Source organism: Peromyscus maniculatus, chromosome 3, assembly GCF_049852395.1.
Source record: "Peromyscus maniculatus bairdii isolate BWxNUB_F1_BW_parent chromosome 3, HU_Pman_BW_mat_3.1, whole genome shotgun sequence".
NCBI lineage: Eukaryota > Metazoa > Chordata > Mammalia > Rodentia > Cricetidae > Peromyscus > Peromyscus maniculatus.
The window spans coordinates 140,680,164-140,702,097 of NC_134854.1; the positions used below are offsets into that span (position 1 = coordinate 140,680,164).

The following is a 21,934-nucleotide window of genomic DNA, read 5'->3' on the forward strand; positions in this document are numbered from 1 at the left end:
ACAAGATCACAGAAGCACGCTTTCCCCCAAATTAAGGAAAGACACACCCATTCAGATACAGGAAGCACACAGAACACCAAACAAGGCCAGAAAAGAGACACCCCACAGCACATCATGGTCAAAACACTAAGGATACAGAACAAATAAAAACACTGGAAGCTGCAAGAGAAAAAATACAAGTCACATATAAAGGGAAATCCTTCAGAGTAATACCTGATTTCCCAGAAATGACTTCTCACTTCTGGAGCAACGCACTCTAAGTTCTAATGCCACAACTACCAACCAAGACTACTGTACTAAGTACCATACTTAACTATCTGCTATAGTTAAGCAAAAAGAAAAAAATTTTCCATGATCCAAACGGCCTAAAAAATTTCATTTCCAACAACAAAATGCTCAACAGAATCCTGGAAGCAATACTCTGAACTCAAGAGAGCAACAAACACGGTCAAGAGACTTAGGAAGAAAACAAAGTTAAACTTTAATGAAATGTAAAGTACAAGGAAGAACACAAGTTAGTAGGAAAAAGCAACAAACGGACTGCAAGCTATACACACCTTTTCAATAATAACTATTCACTTCCTCAACTCTCCAGCCAAAAGACAGGCTAGCTGAAAGGATTAAGAAACAAAACCCAGAGGACTGGAGAGATGGCTCAGCAGTTAAGAACACTGGCTACTTCTCTAGAGGACCTGGGTTCAATTCTCAGCACCTACATGGCAGCTCACAGCTGTCTCTACCTCTAGTTCCAGGGGATCTGACACCCTCGCCCAGACATACATGCAGGCAAAACACAATGCACATAAAATAAAAAGTTTTAAAGAGAGAGAGAGAGAGAGAGAGAGAGAAAGAGAAGCAAAATCCATTCATCTATCATCTCCAAGAAACTCAGCTTTAAAGATACCACCTTAAAGTGAAAGGATGGAAAAAAGTATTCCAAGAAAATGGGATCAAGAAGCAAGCAGGCATGGCCATCCTAATAGCTGACAAAATAGAATTAAAACTAAAACTAATCCGAAGAGACAAAGAAGAGCACTTCATTCTAATCAAGGGATCAATTAATCAGGAAAATATCACATGCACCAAACTCTGCTGCGCCCAATTTGGCTCAGTAGCTGCAGTTACAGCACTCTTCCAGAGGATCTAGGTGATTCCCAAAGCCACACTGTGCCTTGCAACTGTCTGTAACTCCAGTCCCACGGGATCTGATGTACACTCACCTCCACGGGCACCAGGCACACACACACAGACATATGTGCAGACAAAACAGCCATACACATAAATTTTTTAAGTCTTAAAAGAAATAAAGGGGCTGGAGATGGCTCAGCGGTTAAGAACACCGACTGCTCTTCCAGAGGACGTGGGTTCAATTCCCAGCACCCACATGGCAGCTGACTACTGTCTGTCACTCCAGGATTTGACACCCTCACACAGACAAACACACAGGCAAAAACAGCAATGCACATAAAATAAAAATAAATTTAAAAAAAAATTAAAAAAAAAGAAATAAAAAAAAAAGAAAACACACTAATGAAACATATTTACACACAAACCCAACAATTGTAGGTGATTTCAACACACCATTTTCTCTAATAGACAAAAAATAAGAGAAACCTTAGAACTACATAACATCAAAAACAGATCTAACAGATGTTCCACCCAAATGCCAAACATACATTCTACTCAGCAGCTCATGGAAGCTTTTCTAAAACAGACCACATGCTTAGTCACCAAAAAAACCTTAACAAATACATAAAATCTGAAGTAATCCCATGTATCCTATCCAATATTATACAATAAAAGTCTATAGCACCGGGTGGTGCCTCCCGAGTGCTTTAATCCCAGCACTCGGGAGGCAGAGCCAAGTGGATCTCTGTGAGTTTGAGGCCAGCCTGGTCTACAGAGTGAGATCCAGGACAGGCACCAAAACTACGCAGAGAAACCCTGTCTCGAAAAACAACAACAACAAAAAGTCGACAGCAAACAAAACTCCAGTAAATGTATAAACTCTAAATTCATGGAGATTAAACAACTCATAACTGATTGATGGACAGGTCAAAGAAGAAATCAAGAAAGAAACAAAAATATTCATAGAACTAAATGAAAATGAAAAACAAGACAACAAAACCTCCGCGACACATTAACAGCAGTTCTAAGAGGGAAGCTGGGTCAGAAAGAGCACATATAAATGACTTAAGGATGCAACTCAGGAATTTGAAAAAACACAAACAAACCAAATCCAAGCCCAGCAGATGGCAGGCAAGAAATAATAAAAATCGAATTAATAAAATGGAGCAAAAAACAAACAAAAACCAATACAATCAATCAATGACTCTAAGGCTGGTTTTCTGAGAAAAGCAAGGACAACAGATTCTTGGCCCAACTAACCAAAGGGAAGAAAAGGGAGACCCAAATTAATAAAATTAGAGATAGGCAGTAAAACATTATCACAGACAACAAAGAAGTTCATAATAGTTTTAAGGGAATACTTTAAAAACCTGTACTCTGTTGTTGGAAAACCAGAAAGAAATGGACAACTTTCTTGATTCATCCAAAGGACCAAAGTTCAACCAAGAGGAAGCAACTTAAACAGACCCACACCAAATAAGGAGACAGAGGGGTAATAAAGCACCTGCTGACTGAAAAAGTCCAGGCCCAGATGGATTCACAGCAAAATTCTACTAGTTTCAGAGAAAAACTATAACCAACCCTTACTTAGCGATCTTAAATTCTTCAAAGACAGAAACAGAAGGATCACTCCCAAATTCATTCTAAGAAGCCAGTATCACTCTAGTATCAAAACAAGGCAAATGCCAGATGGTGGTGGTGCACGCCTTTAACCCCTGCACTCGGGAGGCAAGAACAGGGAGAGATCTCTGAGTTTGAAGCCAGCCTGGTCTACAGAGCGAGATCTAGGACAGCCAGAGATGCTACACAGAGAAACTCTGTTTCAAAAAAACAAAACAAAAAACAAAGAAAAACAAGCAAAGACAATAAAACTACAGACCAATATCCATGGAGAACATAGATGCCAAAAATCCTCAATAAAATACTAGTAAACTAAATAAAGCCATGTAGGAAGATCATCCACCATGATCAAGTAAGTTGGCTTTATCCTAGAAATGCAATATGGTTCCTAAGTCAGTAAGTAAAATCATAGAAATAGTCTTAAAGACAAAACTCACATGCTCATCTCAAGAGATGCAGAAAAGGCCTCTAACAAAATCTAACACGCTTTCATGATAAAAGTCCTAGAGAGAGTGGAACTGCAGGAATACATCTCAACATAATAGAGGCTATACAAGACAAATCCACAGCCAACACTATCCTAAACAGAGAAAAACTGGAAGCAATTCCGTGAAAATCAGGAATGAGAGAGCTCCCTATTTGGCTGGAACCCCTGCTCACCCCTGTACAAGCTGGGGAAACCCCAACTGCCCTACTTCCTTCCCCCAACCTCACCTGCACTAAAAAACTCTGAACAAAGGAATGGCACCAAAAGCCCAGATGCAATCCGCCTTTCTGACATGACGAGCCTACCCAAGTGCCTGCCCAGGGGCTTAGCTTTTGACCATACTTGGGCACAGTCCGAGCTCCTGGCTGGCACATCATCATCCCTCAATTAAGGTCTATAAAACCTTCCTGCCTTAGTCCAGGCGTGAGTTCTCTGGCCCCATTCTTTGAGACTGCCCAAAAAATCTGTATTTATCTGTTTTTCATCTCATGTGATCTGGCCTCGGTGGAAACCTATCACTGCCCACTGTCCCCACTCCTTTTCAGTACTGTGCCTGAGCACTAGCCGGAGCAGTAAGGCAAGAGGAGGAAGTGAAAGGGATACAAGCAGGAAGAGAAGTTAAAAGATCCTTATTTGCAAATGGCATGAGATCCTAAAAATTCCAACAGAAAACTTCTAGAAACAATCAACAATTTCAGCAAAGTGGCAGAATAAAAAAATCAACTTACAAAAAATCAGTAGTTTTTCTATACACAACAGCAAACACACTGACAAAGACTTGGTCACACTCCCATTAACCACAGCACCAAAGACAATAAAGTATCTTGGAATAAACCAAACCAAGGAGACAAAATACCTCTTCAATGAAAACTTCAACTCTCTGAAGGAAGAGACTAGAAAGGGAAAAGACATCACATGTTCATGAAGTGTTCATGAATTGGTAGAATACTGTGAAAATAATCATCCTATGGAAGACTATTTACAGATTCAATGAAATGCCAATGAAAATACCCACAACATTCTTCCCAAAACAAACAGAAGTAAAATCTTAAGATACATATGGAACCAAAGAAGACCCCCAGAGAGCCTAAGCAAGCCTGAGCTTTAAAAATAAAAAGGCAGCATGCTTTCACACCAGCAGTTGAATATTTCCTTTCCCCCTCACCACACCACAAGGACAGATGGAGTCTGGTTAAACTCAGAACCTGTTACTGCTTGTACGCTGGAAACACTGACACGGGGAAATGAGAACCAAGAAGCCAGTAACAAATATGCAATCCTGAAGTCAGAAAATGTTCTTCTAAAGTAAGTCTTTAATCATTTCACTGCATTTCAATGTGTGTGTGAGGGAGGTGAGGGGTGGCAGGGATTGTGTGTCCAGATGCGAGGGAAGCACTCTGCCAGTGATATACTTCCAGCCCCAAGACTTTCCAAAGCACACAGACCGCTCAGCATTACCTCCTCTAAATCCCAATCATGAGGCGCCTCCACAAGAAATCTAGAGCAGTCCAGAGAGTCAGCCTTGTGCTTACACCCTCTGTCCGGCTGGCTGACACGGAACAGCCCTCCAAGCTCTTCTACGGTGTCTCCATCTTCGTCTTCATTATCCTCTGTCACTAAAGAGACCACCAAAAAGAAAGGTAAAAATAAAAACTTCAATCTTAGAGGACTCCTTGCCCTGAATTAGTTAAACCACACACCTTAGAATTTAAGGAACTGTGGTCCCCGTTCATTACAGACATGCTGTGTCCCTGGACCACTCACCCACAAAGAGCCAAAAGACCAAAAAGCTATCACTTAATGTGTCTGGAAGACTTGTCCCCGAGACCACTGAGGAGTGAGTACTGGAGGCTGGGGAAGGGAGGCATTTAAAGGAAAAGCTCTCCCACAAGATCGTCTATGCAGAGTTCCCTTAGAACTTCTGTCAGTAAGTGTCTGAGGTAAAATCTAAATGAAGAACAGTGCAGATCACTCTCCAATTTCCTCTCATGGGGCAACTTATTTCTGCATTTTTTTTCCTAAAAAGAACTGATTAACAAGTTTAACAAACTATAAAAATTAGTGAACATGGGCAAAGAGAACACAGGGCTCTCATTCTTACAAGGAAGGGGGGGGGTGACTCTCATAGGCAAAAATATGTTCTTAACATTAAATTTAACAAAACAAAATAAATTCCATGAAGGACTTTATAAAATGACACAAGGGACAATATTCTCATTAAAACTTTGATGCCAACTGAACAATATATTATAAGACCAATTTATAGTCCCTATAACATGATTATAAACATCTGCCAAGGCCAGCAAAAAGCTCAGCAGGTGAGGATGCTTGGCATGCAAGCCTGGTGAGCTGAGTTGGAACCTGGAAACCCATAAAAGGGTGGAGAGAACCAACTCTACACATTTGTCCTGTAACCTCCACATATATCCTCGGCATCAGTACACACACACACACACACACACACACACACACACACACGGAGGGAGGGAGGGAGGGAGGGAGGGAGAGAGAGGGAGATGGAGAGGGAGAGAGAGAGAGAGAGAGAGAGAGAGAGAGAGAGAGAGAGAGAGAGAGAGAGAGAGAGAGAGAGAGAATTTAAAATCTGTTTTTAAACTATCTGGTAAATATATAAAAGCTGATAGCCAGAAATAATGGATGTCGAAAGTATAATTCCAATCCTATTGTCTACCTCATTTCCTTTTCAGAAAACAATCTAAGAACATAAAACATTTTGAGCTCTGAACAGAGTTCTTTACCTGTCCCGTAAATCAGCTTTCGAAGATTTGGAGCTGCTTGTTGCTGCCTCAGAAAGGCCTCTGCTGCCTTCCTGGAAAGGTCTTCCTTCCACTTGAGGGCACCTGAAAGACCAACACCCAGTTACACCTGCTCACTGGCCTCTGCCTCCAACTCCAAAGTTCACCCATCCTAAAACGTGCTCACGACGTGTTTAAGTAGTCAACAAACCCAAAGAGCAGACTCGAAAATGTAAACATCCTATTGATACCAACAGTGTGAGGATGCCTGGCATTTCTGGAGTATTTACCTGACGTTTCCATGGAGCTGCTATTCTCTTCCTTGTGCTCTTCTTCCTCTTTGAGTAAAGTTTCAATATCACTGGTCTCATCAACCATGTTCTCTGACTCGAGTTTCTGCCCACTGCGCCCCTGAGGACTTGCAGGCTTTCCCCTGACAACCCCCCCTTTGTGTTCCGAGTCTTCATCGGAACTGAGCTCCGAGTCTCCAGACTCATCTTCAGATGGGAATGCCTCTTCGGCTGTACAATGGCCAGAATCAGAAGTGGTGAGGGCCGCTTTTCTCGTTGGGGAAGGCCTCTCTACATCCGGACGGTCCCTCCACTCATGAGCTGCTGACGACCTTGGCCCACTACCTCCTCCCCGAGACTTGGAGTCCCTGATGTCTCTCTCTCCTGCAGCAGAGTCGCCGCTATCTTCGCTGCTTTCGTCTGCTTCCTCAGCTGCCTCCTCTTCCCCAGAGCTCCTCTCGAGATCGTCATCGCTATCAGCAAACGCTGGCAAGTCCGCCTCACTGTCTTCTTCCTGCTCCTCAAGTTTTGGTCGCTTGCTTCCCCTGCCCGACAGGTATTTACAGCTGGTGGCTTTAGCACCTTCCTCTTCCTCTTCTTCTTCTTCCTCATCCTCATCACTGGAGCCACTTCCCGTTCTGTCACCTTCAGACATTTCTTCATCATCTTCACTGTCTTCATCTCCAGACTCATCTTCTGTGTCTCCAAAAACGGCTTTCCGACGTACTCGACCAGTCTTCACATCCAGCTGCTTTTCCTCTTTCGGCATCCACAGCCTATATTTCAAACAAATAAAAATGAATTCAAACTGTACAGCAGTTAGCCAGTCTAGAAATGTCAACCCCTATGCCGAGAAATGGGAGGCTGAGGCAGTAGGGGTCAAGGTTCTAGGCAGCCTGAGCTCACAGGAAGGTAAGTTTACAAGGTAACTTAGTAACTTAGTGAGACCCTGTCCCCAAACAGAAACTTATTTCTGTGGGGTAGAGTTGCCGGCAGACTCTGGCCCGGCCTGTGCAGAGCTTTGTGTTCACTCTTAGCATTACTAAAGAAACAGCACTATCATCCTTCCAAAATGACAGCACAAAAAATGACAAGTAACTAAGAAGCAAACTCACACAGCTGCCTAATGACATGCCTGCAAGTCACTAATAGAACAAGGAGACTCTTGTTAGAAACAAACAAAGCAACTTCTCTTTTAGGAAAACTAGTCAAAAGGGAAGTTGGTATTTAGTACATCTTTAAAAACTAACTCCAGGTTCAAAGGACAATGTAAGCCTGGGTCACCTGTTGTGTCAGGAAATACTATGCCCATGCTCACAGATTAATGGGATGTGCCTAGAGGACATGAGACTCGACACTGAGGGTCACAGCTGGGACCATGCAGACATCAGAGAAAACAGTAATGGAATGGTAACACACAAAATAAAACCAAAGTCCAGAGTCGGCAGTGATACAGAAAGCAAGTGGGAAGGGAAAGCTCTTGGTTAAAGAATGCCAGCTGGCCAGAGTTCTGAACAGTGCTCTGTGGGTTGGTGACTCATTTTTGGGGTGCTGTTGAGTTTGTAGAGTATAGTGACACAGGCTGAGGAAATGCCTCAGCAGTTCAGAGCACTCGCTCATCTTACAGAAGACCTGGGTTCCATTAATTGGTATGGAATTATTGAGTTGGTCAAGATAAAATTAAAACTTAACAAAGCTATTCAATGTATTGCTACATATAAAATTGTGATACCATCAATTATAAAAAAAACTGCAATAGACTCTAAGACAGTTCCTAGGTCAGAAACACGAATAGCAAAACAATGACTATATAAAAAGACTATATATAAAGAAAATATAGACAAAGAAAATGCTCAGGATATTTAAATTATAAAGTTATTAATTAATTATGTGTGTGCCTACAGAGTTTATGTGTACCATGAGCATGTAGGTGGCCAAAGCAGTCAGAGGGTGTCAGAGCCCCTAGAACTGGAGTTACAGGCATTTGTAAGGTAATAAATGTGGGTGCTGGGCACTAAATCTGAGTCCTCTGCAGAAGTAGGATGTGCTCTTAACCACTGAGCAATCTCTCAAGCCCCGGGAATAATGACCCTTAAATGAACTCTTTAATTTTTCAAGTTACCACAGCAGGCAATAATGCACAATATAATAAATAATACTATAGTCTATCATTTTCAGAATGATTATGAGGTGTGAGAACAAAAAATTAATGATTAGCAATGGCACATAAGCATACAAGCTCCCAACCCGGGTTGAAAACTGAGCCACGCTAATGACATCTACCATGGCGGCAAAGCAATGTATGGAAGACTTTCAGAGACAAGGCATGTGCCTTTGGACGAGACCTGAGGAAGCAGCTACATACCACTCTAGAATTTTGGTCACTAAACAATATCCAAGCAGTCTCCCAGAAAATTAAAAGCAATCAATAGAAAAGTTTGTGTAGTATTTGAGCAATAATATGAATACTTCTGTTGAAAATAAATCTTGTATTTCCCCCCCCTTCCCCTAAATCTTGTATTTTATTGTGAGAAAATATAATATTATGTAATGCTACATAAGTGAAAAACTGTCCAGAAGCACACGAATATACACAGTAAACCCAAAACCTGGAGTCAAATCCCATCAAAATAAAAACTGTGATGGTAGAATGGTAGGTAATATAATTTTTACTTTAACTTTTTAAAATTAAAAATTAGGAGAGAGCCAGTAACATGGGTCACTGAGTAAAGGCACTTGTTACCAAACCTGACTTTCTGAGTTTGATTCCTGGAACGGACACAGAGAACCAACTCTAACAATCTAAAGAGCAAGCACGAGCTCTTTCTCTCTCTCTCTTTCACACACACACACACACACACACACATACACACACAAATAAATGTTAAAAAATAAATAAATACCTTGGAAAATGGTAGACTTACCCTTGATTATCTATATCTTCTGACCCCAGCGGTTTGGAATCAGAAAAAAGTGTCACTCTGCTTGAAGCCATCTTGGCATCGATACTGGCATGGGTGGAGATGAGACTCTGGACCAGCTCGTGTGTAGGGCCTGGTTCCTCCTGCCAAAGCCAGGAAAAACGTGCAAGTGAGGAAAGCACAAGGATCCTGGCGACATGCTGGCTGCACCACTTCTCAAAACTACCCTAAACTTGGGCTAGAGACGACTCAGCAGTTCCGACCGCATACTGCTCATGCTGAAGACCTGGGAGCTCATTTTCTAGCACGGTGCCCACACCAGGAGGCTCACAGCTGCCTGGAACCGCAGCACCATCTGACATGTCTGCCTCTGTGGCCACCTGGACACACACACGTGCATGCATGTATACAGACGAACAGAGAGACACAGACACATACACAAAAATAATAAATCTTTTAAAAAATTACCTTATAGTTCTAAAAACTTTTCTCACTGTCTCAAGAAAGAGAAGAAATTCTTGCAACAAAGCTTAAACTTGACCCCCAACACTGCAAACACCTCTCAATTCACGCAGTACATAATCTGGTAACCTAAACCCTTAGCTAGGAAAACTCCAGGTCTCTCCACTACAGCCAAGAACAATTTTAACTCAGTAAGATGACCTTTCAAAACCTAACAAAAAATCTAAGTCCCCATCACTCCCAAGACAAAGGGAACATCTTGGAATACAGGATGGAGAGACGTAAGCTGGAGGACAGGAATAATGCTGTGTGACACTGTCCTCCGCACGAGGCCTGGCCACTGTACTCATGATGGGACAGCAGCTATACTGAGCTACACAAGGCGGAGCCTGTCAACATTCTCACTTGGGTTGGGGAGGGGTTCTTAAGGCACCATCTCTCCCTGAGGAGCAAATGACAGTTAATGGCTGCTGAGGGGGAATCTCTGTTGTTGTGTTTTAACGTGTAGCATGTAGTGTGTTTTGCCTACACATTTTCATCTGTGCATTACTTGCATGCCTTTATGCCTGCAGAGGCCAGCAGAGGGTGTCGGTTTCCCTGGAACTGGAGTAAAAGTCAGTTGTGAGCCACCATGTAGGTGCTGGAAAGGTCCCAAGTCCTCTGCAAGAGCAGATAGTGCTCTTAACCTCTGTAATCCACATCCAGTAAATAACTCCAAACCTATTCTCATGTAAACACCCTAATTAAACTCAGTGAGTCATTATAAAAAAATGACATGCTGCCCGGTGTTGGTGGTGCATGCCTTTAAATCCTATCACTCAGGAGGCAGAGGCAGGAGGACTTTTGTGAGTTCAAGGCCAGCCTGGTCTACAGAGTGAGTTCCAGGACAGCCAGGACTGTTTCACAGAAAAACCGTCTTGAAAAAAAATAAAAAATAAAGACATGCTGAGAAGCTTCAGCAGGAAAGATGAGGGGCAACAAGAAGGGAAGCAAGTATGGAAACTGCTCAACTCCATCCCGTATACATGCCGGAACTAGTCAGAGTGAGTCTGAAAAGAGGAGCACTTACTGAAGGTGGCCAGAAGTGTGAGGGAAAGAAAGGGTAATTGGGGTGACAATGATCAAAACATAATATACACATATAGAAAATTGTCAAAGAAATCTTTCCAAAAGAACCTCAAATTTCTTACACTTACACACACACACACACACACACACACACACACACACACACACACACACACACACGATAAGAGACCCTAAATGAAATATGCCACTTAGACTGACAATGTTCTTCACAAGGGCCACAGACTCTCTAACAAAATCCCCAGTACCCAGCATGAAAAACTTCCATGTGAGTGGTTGGTCACGGGAGTCCAAGTCACTCCAGAATAATTCAAGGTATTGCTGTTGTCCTTCATTGCTTCTCAGAGGTTGAAGATAAGTTCCTATCGCTGAAGGACACATACTTAGGACAAAGAACCTAGAGTCAAGATGGATCCAACCTGAAAGCTCCTTCCTGAGGTCTAGTGATCATAGTACCAGAAAATATTAAGCAAGCCACCAAGGGAAGGAAGCAATGAATAGTCCTACCCAGCTGTGATGCCTATGAACCACAACAATGGCCAATGTGGCAAGATGTCCCTAAAGGTGTAATACTGGCACTCACATCTGGGTGTCCACAGCTGTCCACAGGAAGGAAACCATGCATGGTACTGGAAAGCTAACCAATGAGGGGCTCGTGAAGTCATGGATCTTAGAGGACTTACGTCCACCACTTTACGAGACAAGCTTAATTCCCAAGTGCATTCTAAAACATATCCATATACTCACACAGAAGTGTAGCTATCATCGAAGCGCTTCTCTTTATAGCAAATAGAGACCATTATAGGAAACTATCAACATATGGTGGGGAGCCCAGTCTCAATGGACATACTACAACACAACTCCTGACCTAAGCTTCAGAGAACAAGGAGGGGCAGAAAGACTTAAGAGCCAGAGGAGCAGCAGGTCTGTGGTTAAGATTGTGTTTCCTAGAAATGGCAGGGCAGCCACACCCTTGACATCTCAACAGAATGACTGCCTAGACAAGACTTGAACAATGACAATACCAATAGTCATGTTAAAGCGACAGGGGGAACCTTCACAAGATCCCATCCACAGACAAAGAACTGCGACAACTAATGCCTGCTGAGGGAGAGAGTTTGAATCCCTGATTAATTAATTATCCAATACAAACTGGTCAGCCCTGAAATCAAATATATACAAATACCATCAAACGGACTCAGTTATAGTTATATATTTATAATTACACACATAAATATATTTACAAACAACAATAATAATCAAAGAAAAAGAGGCCATCAGCTTGAGGGGGAGGCCACAGAAGGGGCTGGAGGAAAGGAAAGGGGAAATGTGATTTAATTAATTTTGATTTTAGAAGTTGTAAATTAGAAAGAATAAAAGAATAAAAACACCACTAATTACTAATTACATACACACAAAACACATACCAGCCAGGGCTATGTAGAGACCGTGTCTCCAAAAAAAAGAAAGAAGGAAAGAAAGAAAAGCAAAGACAGAATAAGAGCACTCTGGACCTACAGTTTTCTAGAAAGAAGATGAGCACAGCAGGAGTGCTAACAACTGCGGCCTTCAAAACTGAAAATCAGGAAGGACAAGATTTTGATTTTCTGCTTGCTACAATGAAAACCACCCTTTATAATCAATTCTTTTTGTCATAACTTGGATTAAAAGAAATAAAGCTTTAATAACTAGAAGATGAACGCAATAGTTGACAAAAAAGATTTGCAAAGAACAATTCAGAAACGAGACCCTTTCTTACCATTGCCTGAAAGCCATGGCTACCACCAAGGTCGACGTAGACAGCATCTTTGTCATAGAGCACACCCCCAACTCCAGAGAGAGGCGCATAGACCAGCTTCTCCTTCTCATTCAAACAGCGCTTCTTTTGCTGTTCCGGGAGAGCACAGGGGTCTGGGAGAAAACTGACATCACTGACAGCAAAATCCCCTACGCCTGGAAGACAGAACCCAGGAAGCAGCTTGACAAGGAGTCAAGTATTCACAAAACAAATGTCAAACATCGGGAAAACACATCCCTGCATCTGCAGGCTTGAGGTGTGACCCGGAAAAGGCACTGAGGCAGTAGACCTTGTTAGCTAGACAGTATCAGCATCCACTCAACATTTTGGCAGATGATACACAACTGGGTTGTTTCTAAAACCTCCAGACCATGGTTCTGCCTTCTTTGGTCATTTCTCAATGTTCCGGAGGAACGAAACCGCCCCAAGAGGCTGACAGATACGGTGTGCTTTACAGTAAGAGAATACCTGGCATGTGAATCTGGCTGTTATTTTTCAGGTAGGCCCCTCGTAAATAACCATAAAGAGACACCTTTCGGTCACATTTGATGTTTGTGCGGATGTCCTCAGGGTTTGTCAAATCTTCCATCCTAGAAAAATAAATGCAATCACACTGCAGGAAGAAATGTAAAAAGTACTTACACTTCTCGTCATGTGTTGACCACTCTTGTTCATGGGCTGGGAGCATGGCTCAGTGGTTCAACACTGCCCAGCACATGAGGCTTGGAGCTCAATCTTGAGCACCACAAGAACAAGACTCGCTCCTTAAGCACATCATTTAGAAAACTACAAGATACAGAAATATGGAAGCGTGGTTCACTCTGTTCCAGAGGACAAGGAGAAAACCATGACTGCCTCCAACTGGCTCCATATGGTAATGCACTCCACAAGACACTGGGTCAGGGAAGAGCACAGAACATGTTTAGAAAAACCCTTTATGGAAGAGTTAAGATTAACCTGCTGGCTGAGGTTTTGCTTTATCTTGGATTCCTCTAAGGAAAGGATTAGAGGCTGAGAAAACAAAACACAAGTAAAGCAGAGGTACTGAGCAACTGGTGCTCTAGGCACAAGGACTTCATCACTGACGCCTCAAAATGTTCCCATTTTTCTGTTAGCCAGTTTGTTTGGTTTTGTTGTTGTTGTTGTTTGGGTTTTTTTTTGGGGGGGGGGCGGGTTCTGTGTGTAGCTCTGGCTGTTCTGAACTCACTCTGTAGACCAGGCTGGCCTCAAACTCAGAACTCAAGGGATCCGCCTCTCTCTGCCTCCTGAGTGCTGGGATTAAAGGCGTGTGCCACCACCACCTGACCACCTAGCTTTGTTTAAAGAGAGAGAGAGAGAGACAGGCAGGCAGGCAGGCAGGCAGGCAGTGGTGGTGCACGTCTTTAATCCCAGCACTCCAAGGCAGATGTAGGTGGATCTCTGAGTTCAAGGCCAGCCTGGTCTACAGAGTGAGTTCTAGGACAGCCAGAGCTACACAGAGAAACCCTGTCTCGAAAAACAAAGCAAAAAAAAAAAACACAAACAAAAAAGGAAAAAAATGCTAGGAACTAGCCAGAGGCTTTGGGAAAGCCCTCTAATGCACTGAGCTGTATCCCCAGCCCTTAGCTTCACTGGCAATGTTTATAATTATTCGCCCTAGAAAGCACGGCATCTTCCAGTGACTACACATAATAGGCATTATCACTGATCCTTCTTGAGCCTTAAAAAGTTAAAATGAAATATACAGACCTGAAAGAAAAGAAACTCACACTTATATTTTACCTGTCTGCCAGGATGTAAGGATGAGAAGTTTGCCATGTGAGAGGCCTAAACTTCATAACTGTAATAAATCGGCCCAGGTTGTGAATCTCTTGGTTCTGATATTCTCCATGTACCATTCCAGAAAGGTAGAACAGTTTGGCACCCTAAACATTAAAAAGAAAAAAGAAGTAAAAATGAAAGTCAATTACATGTGTGTCAACACCATAAGAAGCAGGGTCATTAGGAGCCAATGTCTTGGTGTTTTCAAAGCTGGCTGTTTTCTTCAGGGCTTGTCATGTGAAGGTCTCACCAAAGCAAGCTCCTCTCAGTTACACACCAGCATCTGTGGAGAAGGCACTGAGGTTCCTAAGCAGAGAAAGGACTCTGTGACCAATGGGCCACAGCAGTACGAGGAGGTACTCATACTGGCAGGTCCTGCTCCTGAACTAGCAGAAACTTCGGAAGCACTGCATCAAACCAGACCAGTAGAGGATACACTCTGACGGATGTGTACAGAAGCAAGTGTGATACATCAAGAGACACGGATAAAGACCACGTGGGCAAACAGGCCAAGGACTAGAAATACACGCACACAGGAAAACCCCAGAGATTTATGAAGAGCTCTTCATTCTGGCTGCTTGAAAGGGTCACAAGTAACAGGACTCGATAATAGCTTTTCTTCCTACCGGGTAGACTTCTGTCCAGAACCTATGTTTCAATCGCTTCTTGGTCTTCTTGAGTTGCTTGTTATGCTTGAAGGAGTCGAGATGGGTGAGAACGCCCATGATTTTAGGGAAGCCGTGTACTTGACAGATGTTTAGAAACTCAAATGTCTCCATTTCAAACCCGAAGCTGGCATCTATAAGCATTAGCACCTAAAAAACAGAACACAATTTCTCACAGAAGCCACGACAATCCTCCACCCAGATCAAGAGTCAGCAAGTTACAGTCCATGGGTCAAATCAAGCCACTCACTTGTTTGCTTAAATATTCAAAAGAACGACACAAAAGGTATCTCCATTAATATTCATGCTCTCAAAACTACAGAATCATTAGTATTTCAGTAATTTTAAAAACATAAGGCTTACCGAGTTTATACTAGTTGTACTAAGAGTAACATTATTAATAAACCCCAAGTTAAAAAATATGTATCTTTAATATCAATATAGTTGGATGGAACTAGAGAGAGATGGTTCAACAGAGCACTTGTTCTTGCAGAGGACCCAGGTTCAATTCCCAGGACCCACATGGCAGCTCACGACTATCTATCACTCAAGTTCTAGGGGATCAGACATCCTCTTCTGACCACTGTAGGCACCAGGCATGCACATGACACACAGACTCACATGCAAGCAAACCATTCATATACATATAATAAAATAAATAAATCGTAAAAAAATTTTAATCAGGACAGACTGGTAACTTTTATATTTTTGGAGTCTTTCTGGTCCAAAGAACAAAAATCTGTAGCTCTTTGACATCTAGTTAAATTAAATACACACATACACACACATACACTCCAGGATATCTGTTATCCTGTCATGCTAGGTTAAGAGACAACTAAAAAAAAAAAAGTAATAACCACCATCAGTTCCCAAATTCAATTTGGGCTCCATCTTTTTCTTATACTTAGTACTATATAGATTTTCCATTGATAAACCCTGACTGCTTCACCCTACCATAACTGTGGCTGGAGTTTTTTTCAGTCCAATTGGCTCCTGTAGCCGCTCAGACCCAAGTAAACATATAGAGATTTATATTATTTATAAATTGTATGGCTGTGGCAGGCTTTTGTTAGCTAGATCTTACATCTTAAATTAACCCATTTTTATAAATCTATATCTTGTCACATGGCTCGTGATTTACCAGCATCTTGCTTCCTCTCTGTGCTTAGTACTATATAGATTTTCCATTGATAAACCCTGACTGCCTCACCCTACCATAACCATTAAGAATAGAATTTTATGGAATATACAAACTGTTGGGGGGTGGGCTCATCAAGTATCTTTCCCAGCTGTGAACCCCATGAGCTGCATCAAAGACGACCTGCCAGTCTAGTTATGTTCACCACTCAAATGACCACCATGGTGGTAACCAACTGCCTTTTGATTGAATTTGAGGCCTGTTCCACAGAACTTGTGTCTAGCATTGTAAACTGGTCAAGAGCCCATGACTGGGGAGGTCATAGGCTCTAAAGGAGTCCACTACTGGCGTTTTGTTAAAAGGACACAGTGTCAGACTGCCTTCTAAATGGTTATGTTTAGCCAGGTTTGGTGATGCACACCTTTAATCCCAACACCTGGGAGACAGAGACAGGCAGATCTCTGAGTCTGAGGCTAGACTGGTTTACACGGTGAGTTCTAGGCCAGCACACAGGGCTCATAGTAAGATCCTGTATCAGAAGCAAAAAACAACACAAATTGGATTAGTCCAACTCTAGGACTTTTCCAGAGATTCTTTTTGCGATGGTGCAGTTAACAGATTCACTGCTGGTCAAAGTGCTAAGAATGACTGTAGAGTGCTTGGTCCTAAACAGGACACTGGTCCCACTGTATCACTCTCTCCGTGGCTCAGCAGTACTGCAGAACACAGGGTGAAAACAACTGTTAAAGCCAGAAGATGGGGAAGAGTGCACTCAAGAACTCCCGTATCTGTGATTACCTGGACAAGACTGAGCCCATCACCATTCCCTCATGCATGAGCCTGAGACTCCATGCAGTTAATGAATTCTGGGAGGGGCGCTGGTGATAAATTGCCAGTGTTCTAATAAATAACCAAACTCAAATAAGCAGCCATAATTAAACATAGTGGGTCAAATAAATCACTAAATAAATAAATATAAAGACATTAGCCAAGTATGGTGAAACACACCTTTAACTCCAGCACTCAGGAGGCAGAGGCAGGTGGATCTCTGAGTCTAAGGCCAACTTGGTCTACAGAGCAAGTTTCAGGATAGCCAGGACTACACAGAGAAATCTTGTCTGGGGGGGGGGGGGGGGAACCAAATGAATGAAAGAAAGAGAGAGAAAGAAAAGGAAGGAAGGGAGGTAGGGAGGAAGGAAAGGAAGGAAAGAAGGAAGGAAGGGAGGGAGGGAGGGAGGGAGGGAGGGAGGGAGGGAGGGAGGGAGGGAGGGAGGGGACTCATTCCAAGATAAATTACTTAGCTGATGAGAGCCTTGATTTCATCATATGTAAAGTATACATAATATCTAAATGAGCACATTGGTGGTAATGTGAGCTAAATTTACAGAGAGCTATTAGTACAGTGCCTAGGGAGAGTTCAAGAAATGGTAGGCATTGTGCAAGCAAGTGTATGTACGTGTATGTGCCTATACATGCATGTATTGATATAATCTTGCTGTGTGTGCCTGTGTATATTCATATATTAAACTTGCCCATAATTTTCTCACCCCTATGGTTTCATTTGGTTTTAGAATGCATTCATCATGCACATTCCATTTTTATGATATTAACAATATCATAATTTCAACCACTTCTACTCTACCTTTCCTTAATAACCACCAGTGTTCCCCTGCAACGACACAGAGCCCACCACACTGTCACTCTCCGTCGTGACCCCAGGCCACCTTACTGACTTACCAGATCTGCTACTTTTGCCAGATCGATCATCACATTGATGTCACACCCACATTCAATAATGGTAAGTCTGCGCTTTTTACCTGTAAGGACAAGATGAAAGTTTACCTTTCAAAATCTTGAAAACACTCTGTCATTAACTCTATAATAATTATGTTTCTAACTGCACCCATTAAAACACCATACACCTCTACAAGAATGTGATAGTTGTATCAATTCCATCCTGGTTTCTTTGCATTGGTCTCGCCTTAATTTTAAAATACAACAACTGCACCCAGATAAATAAAGATATTAAAAAAGGTACAATCCTAGACGGGGTTTCTAAGGACCATGATCCTACTGAGCCACAGGCCACTCTTTATCTCCAAACTTTTCTATACTCTCAATATGGCTAAAACCATCATCAAACATAATGTAACAGGATGTTCGTGGGATAGTCATATGTTCCTGTTCAACTACTATAAATAAAAATATCCCCAAACTAATAAGCCAAAATGCTCATGGAACAGTAACTTTCCCAGTTAAAATATAATGATTAAGGATATCCCAAAGACAAAGAAATGTCTACTCCACGGCTACTATAACAAGGCACTTCTGTTTCTACCATTACCATTTGGGGAACTGACTTCATTTTCCCTCATTTAATAACAGAAATCCGAAACCCTGCGCCTGGGAGCCAGAGACAGGTGCATCTCTGTGAGTTCAAGGTCAGCCTGGTCTACATAGCAAGTTCCAGGGGTGCCAGAGCTACACAGAGAGACCCTGCTTCAAAAACAGGAACAACAACAACAACACACAAAAAAAAAAGCATATAAATTCTCGTAAGAGTAGCTTTGAGAAGCAAAGCAGATGTCTGTAGTACATGGGAGCTAACTTATTATGAAATGCACATGTTCACAATGACGGGCCCAGTGCTAAGTCTTTCCAAGAAGCACACTTGACAAAGTCAACCAGTCAAACTAAGGTGGTATACATCAACACTGTTATGTCTAAGAAGTGACCTTTGAAGTTACAGGCAACTCAGTAAAAGCAAATATGTGGTTATACGATGTAACAGCATTGGTATTATATTTTCTGTTTGAGCAAACAAAACTCAGGGTTGTTAGCCCTCAGGCACAATACTTGCCACACCAGCTCCAAGGCAGCACTCCCTACCTGACACAATTGTCACAGGGCCTCTGATTTCAGTCAACTTCTGTCTGGTAAAATTCCGAATGAGGCACCGTATCAAAGTGCTCTTTCCAACTTTTGGAGGCCCCATCACCACGACCACTATTGGTGGAGGTTCTAGTGGAGTTCGGTCAACCACTGGGATGTGATGCTTCTTTGTCTTTAAATCCTGAGTCCTAATGGTTTTGAAGAAAAAAAAAAAAGTTTACTTCCAGAATACAAAAGACCTTAACATGTTAAAGTTAGATTTTATAGAGAAAAGATAATACAATTAACTTTAACTGGCTAATTTCTAACCGACCCCCTCCCCTATCCAAAATCTATTCTTCACTAAAGACAAAACAGATGACTAAAAAAATAAAGCTAATAATAATCAAACACATAGTAAATCAGACTGATTTGACTTTAATGTTCAAGAGAATAATAGGCAAAGATGGAGACAGTATATAACACAAGTAGAGGTATAGGAGATAAAGAAAACGTTCTATCAATCACCTGGCTATTTAGTTTGTGCCCTGGACCTGTTTTCTTATCCACAGAATTGGGATGAGAATAACTCCTAACCTCTTAATGCAGTTGAAAGAATTTAATTAGGGCTGGGCAGCGGTCACACAGACCTTTAACCCCAGCACTCAGGAGGCAGAGGAGGTGGATCTCTGTGAGTTTGAGGCCAGCCTGGTCTATAGAGTGAATTCCAAGAAAGCAGACTACATAGAGAAACCCTGTCTTGAAAAAGCAAAAACAAACAAACAAAAGAACTTAATTCAGGGGGCTGGAGAGATGGCTCAGTGGTTAAGAGCACTGACTGCTCTTCTAGAGGTCCTGAGTTCAATTCCCAGCACCCACATGGTGGCTCACAACCATCTCTAGGGGGATCTGATATTCTCTTCTGGCGTAAAGGTATATGTGCAGACAAAGCACTCATACACAAAGTAAATTTTAAAAAAATTAAAAAAAAAAAAAGAACTTAATTCAGTAATGTTTAAAAGAAACTGCTGGATATATAGAATGTCTCCCTAAGTACAATTATTTTAGTACCTTGCATTAAATGAAGGATGGGGGGGGCATACGTTACCATGGAGATAGTTAAAGTTTACAACATTTTTCTGTGAACTAATATAAATTCTTTTCTCTTGGGGAAAAAAAAAGGCAAAGGACAGATGTTGGAGGCAAAATGCTCCTTTGGTTGCAGTTCTAAAATGTGAGGGAAAGCAATACGGCATTGCCTGTGTCCTTCAGATCTTATTTAGACCACAAAGGCAAATACCATCTGAGAGAGGTTCCTACTACTTAATGAAATGGAAGAACCACCAAGCCCAGCTAAACGCACCTGTGAAAGGACCGAGCCATCCGCACAGCAGACTGGACTGCAAAAGCTTTAGGGTTTCTCTTCCGGGCATCCTCTTCATCTCCGAGCTGGAGATCCTGCAGGTACCGTTTCTTTTTCTTCTCAGCTTTAGGCCCACTGTGCTTCTTTCTGTGTTTCTTGTGATCCTTGGCCTCCATGGTGGCTGTTTATCAACTATAAATAAGTCTTAACCTATATGGAACAGAGTGGCATGGGGTGGGAATATATTATAATCAGGGCAACATGGGCAGGGGCAGTAAATTTCATTTGTTTATGAAGTAATGATATATTTGTTCTCCGAATAGAGGTAGAAACTGCTTATCTATCTCCAAATTCATTTCTTTCTTATGCCATAAAGTAGAAGAGTTACCGGTACCAATATTATCCTTTTATTATGTTTTACATATCTTAAAACCATCGGCAGCGCTCATTTTTGTGATGACAGAAACATACTCTACCTGCGGCTCTCAATACAGTGGCCATTAACTACACGTGGTTACAGAGAATTTCAAATGTACCTTGGGAAACCGAAAAACAATCTTAACTTTTAAACTGAAACGGCCATATGTGGCAAGTGCCTACTAAACTGGACAACTCTGGCCTAGCCACTCACTGAACTAATGAAGTGGCTTTCTAATTTAAACGAAAACATAAAAGTTTAAAACACCACAACAGTGCTGGCCAGACCCGTCTCGCAGCCACTGGAGGAAGCGCATTTTCCCCTGCCTGTGATCTCCTCTTTTTGCTCGGAAAAACACACAGAACGGAGCTGGGTAAGACCTAGGTCACCTGCTGGAAGATCCCCTTCCCCGCCCCAACTCCTCAGGGTCGGGCACCCTCGCACTCCCCGGAGCACCTCTCCGGCAGTTGGGAAACTTGCCTTGCAGCCCAGACGCGCGGCTTGGGAGCAGCCTGTCGGAGGCTTGAGCACCGACCTCACCGGGAACCAGACTGACCGCCCGCACCTGCTCCCACGGGGCTCGCAGAATCACCCAACCTCACAGCCGCAACTGCTCCGGCCCGCAAGCACGACGCCGGAAGCGGAAGTTGTCCTTCGCACGCACCCGCCGGAGGGAAACGAGAAACGGGAGAGAAAGAGAGCCCCGCGGACGGACGGCTTTCCAGGGGAAAGCCGGAAGTGAGCGCTTGATTGGCTGAGCGTGTGCGCAGGCGTGTCGGCTGCTTTCGCCCTGGCTCCACGCTCCTTCAAGTCCCTCCGGGAAACCTTCATCTCTCCTGTCCAAGACAGTCTAGACTCCTCGTCCTCAGCCAGAGCGACCTAGCTGCAGGACTCCGGCAGAGGAGAGCTGCGCACGCTGACTCCACGCCAGGGATCCGGGCGCCCCTGTAGCCTCGCCCGCTTGAATACCCGAGGAAAGCCAGAGGGCTCTTCCAGTCACAACTTGAAAAGTCAGAACCCCACCGCAGTCCAACAGGCTACGGCTCACTGTCTTTCATAAATGCCATCACTGAGAGTGCTTCCATTCTTCAACTCTCTAGTGCCTTCTTGTACCAAGACCGTACCAAGACGGGC

The 21,934-nt window shown here is 42.8% G+C and overlaps 1 protein-coding gene across 2 annotated transcripts in view; it reads right to left on the minus strand.

The window, feature by feature from the left end:
• Positions 1–21,471, minus strand: part of Bms1 (BMS1 ribosome biogenesis factor) — a 40,125-nt gene extending 18,654 nt beyond the window's left edge. Inside the window, exons 1-12 of one of the 2 annotated variants that reach the window (XM_042273932.2) lie at positions 21,281–21,471; positions 20,383–20,592; positions 19,038–19,228; positions 17,886–17,965; positions 14,972–15,160; positions 14,307–14,449; positions 13,014–13,135; positions 12,507–12,700; positions 9,203–9,342; positions 6,279–7,054; positions 5,992–6,093; positions 4,694–4,851 (exon numbers count right to left, since the gene is read on the minus strand). In XM_042273932.2, coding sequence (XP_042129866.2) covers positions 4,694–4,851; positions 5,992–6,093; positions 6,279–7,054; positions 9,203–9,342; positions 12,507–12,700; positions 13,014–13,135; positions 14,307–14,449; positions 14,972–15,160; positions 17,886–17,965; positions 19,038–19,228; positions 20,383–20,558 — 2,271 coding nt within the window. In that variant the 5' untranslated portion in view covers positions 20,559–20,592; positions 21,281–21,471. The other variant, XM_076567704.1, reaches the window with a different exon arrangement.
• Between the last annotated feature and the right edge of the window lie 463 nt (positions 21,472–21,934).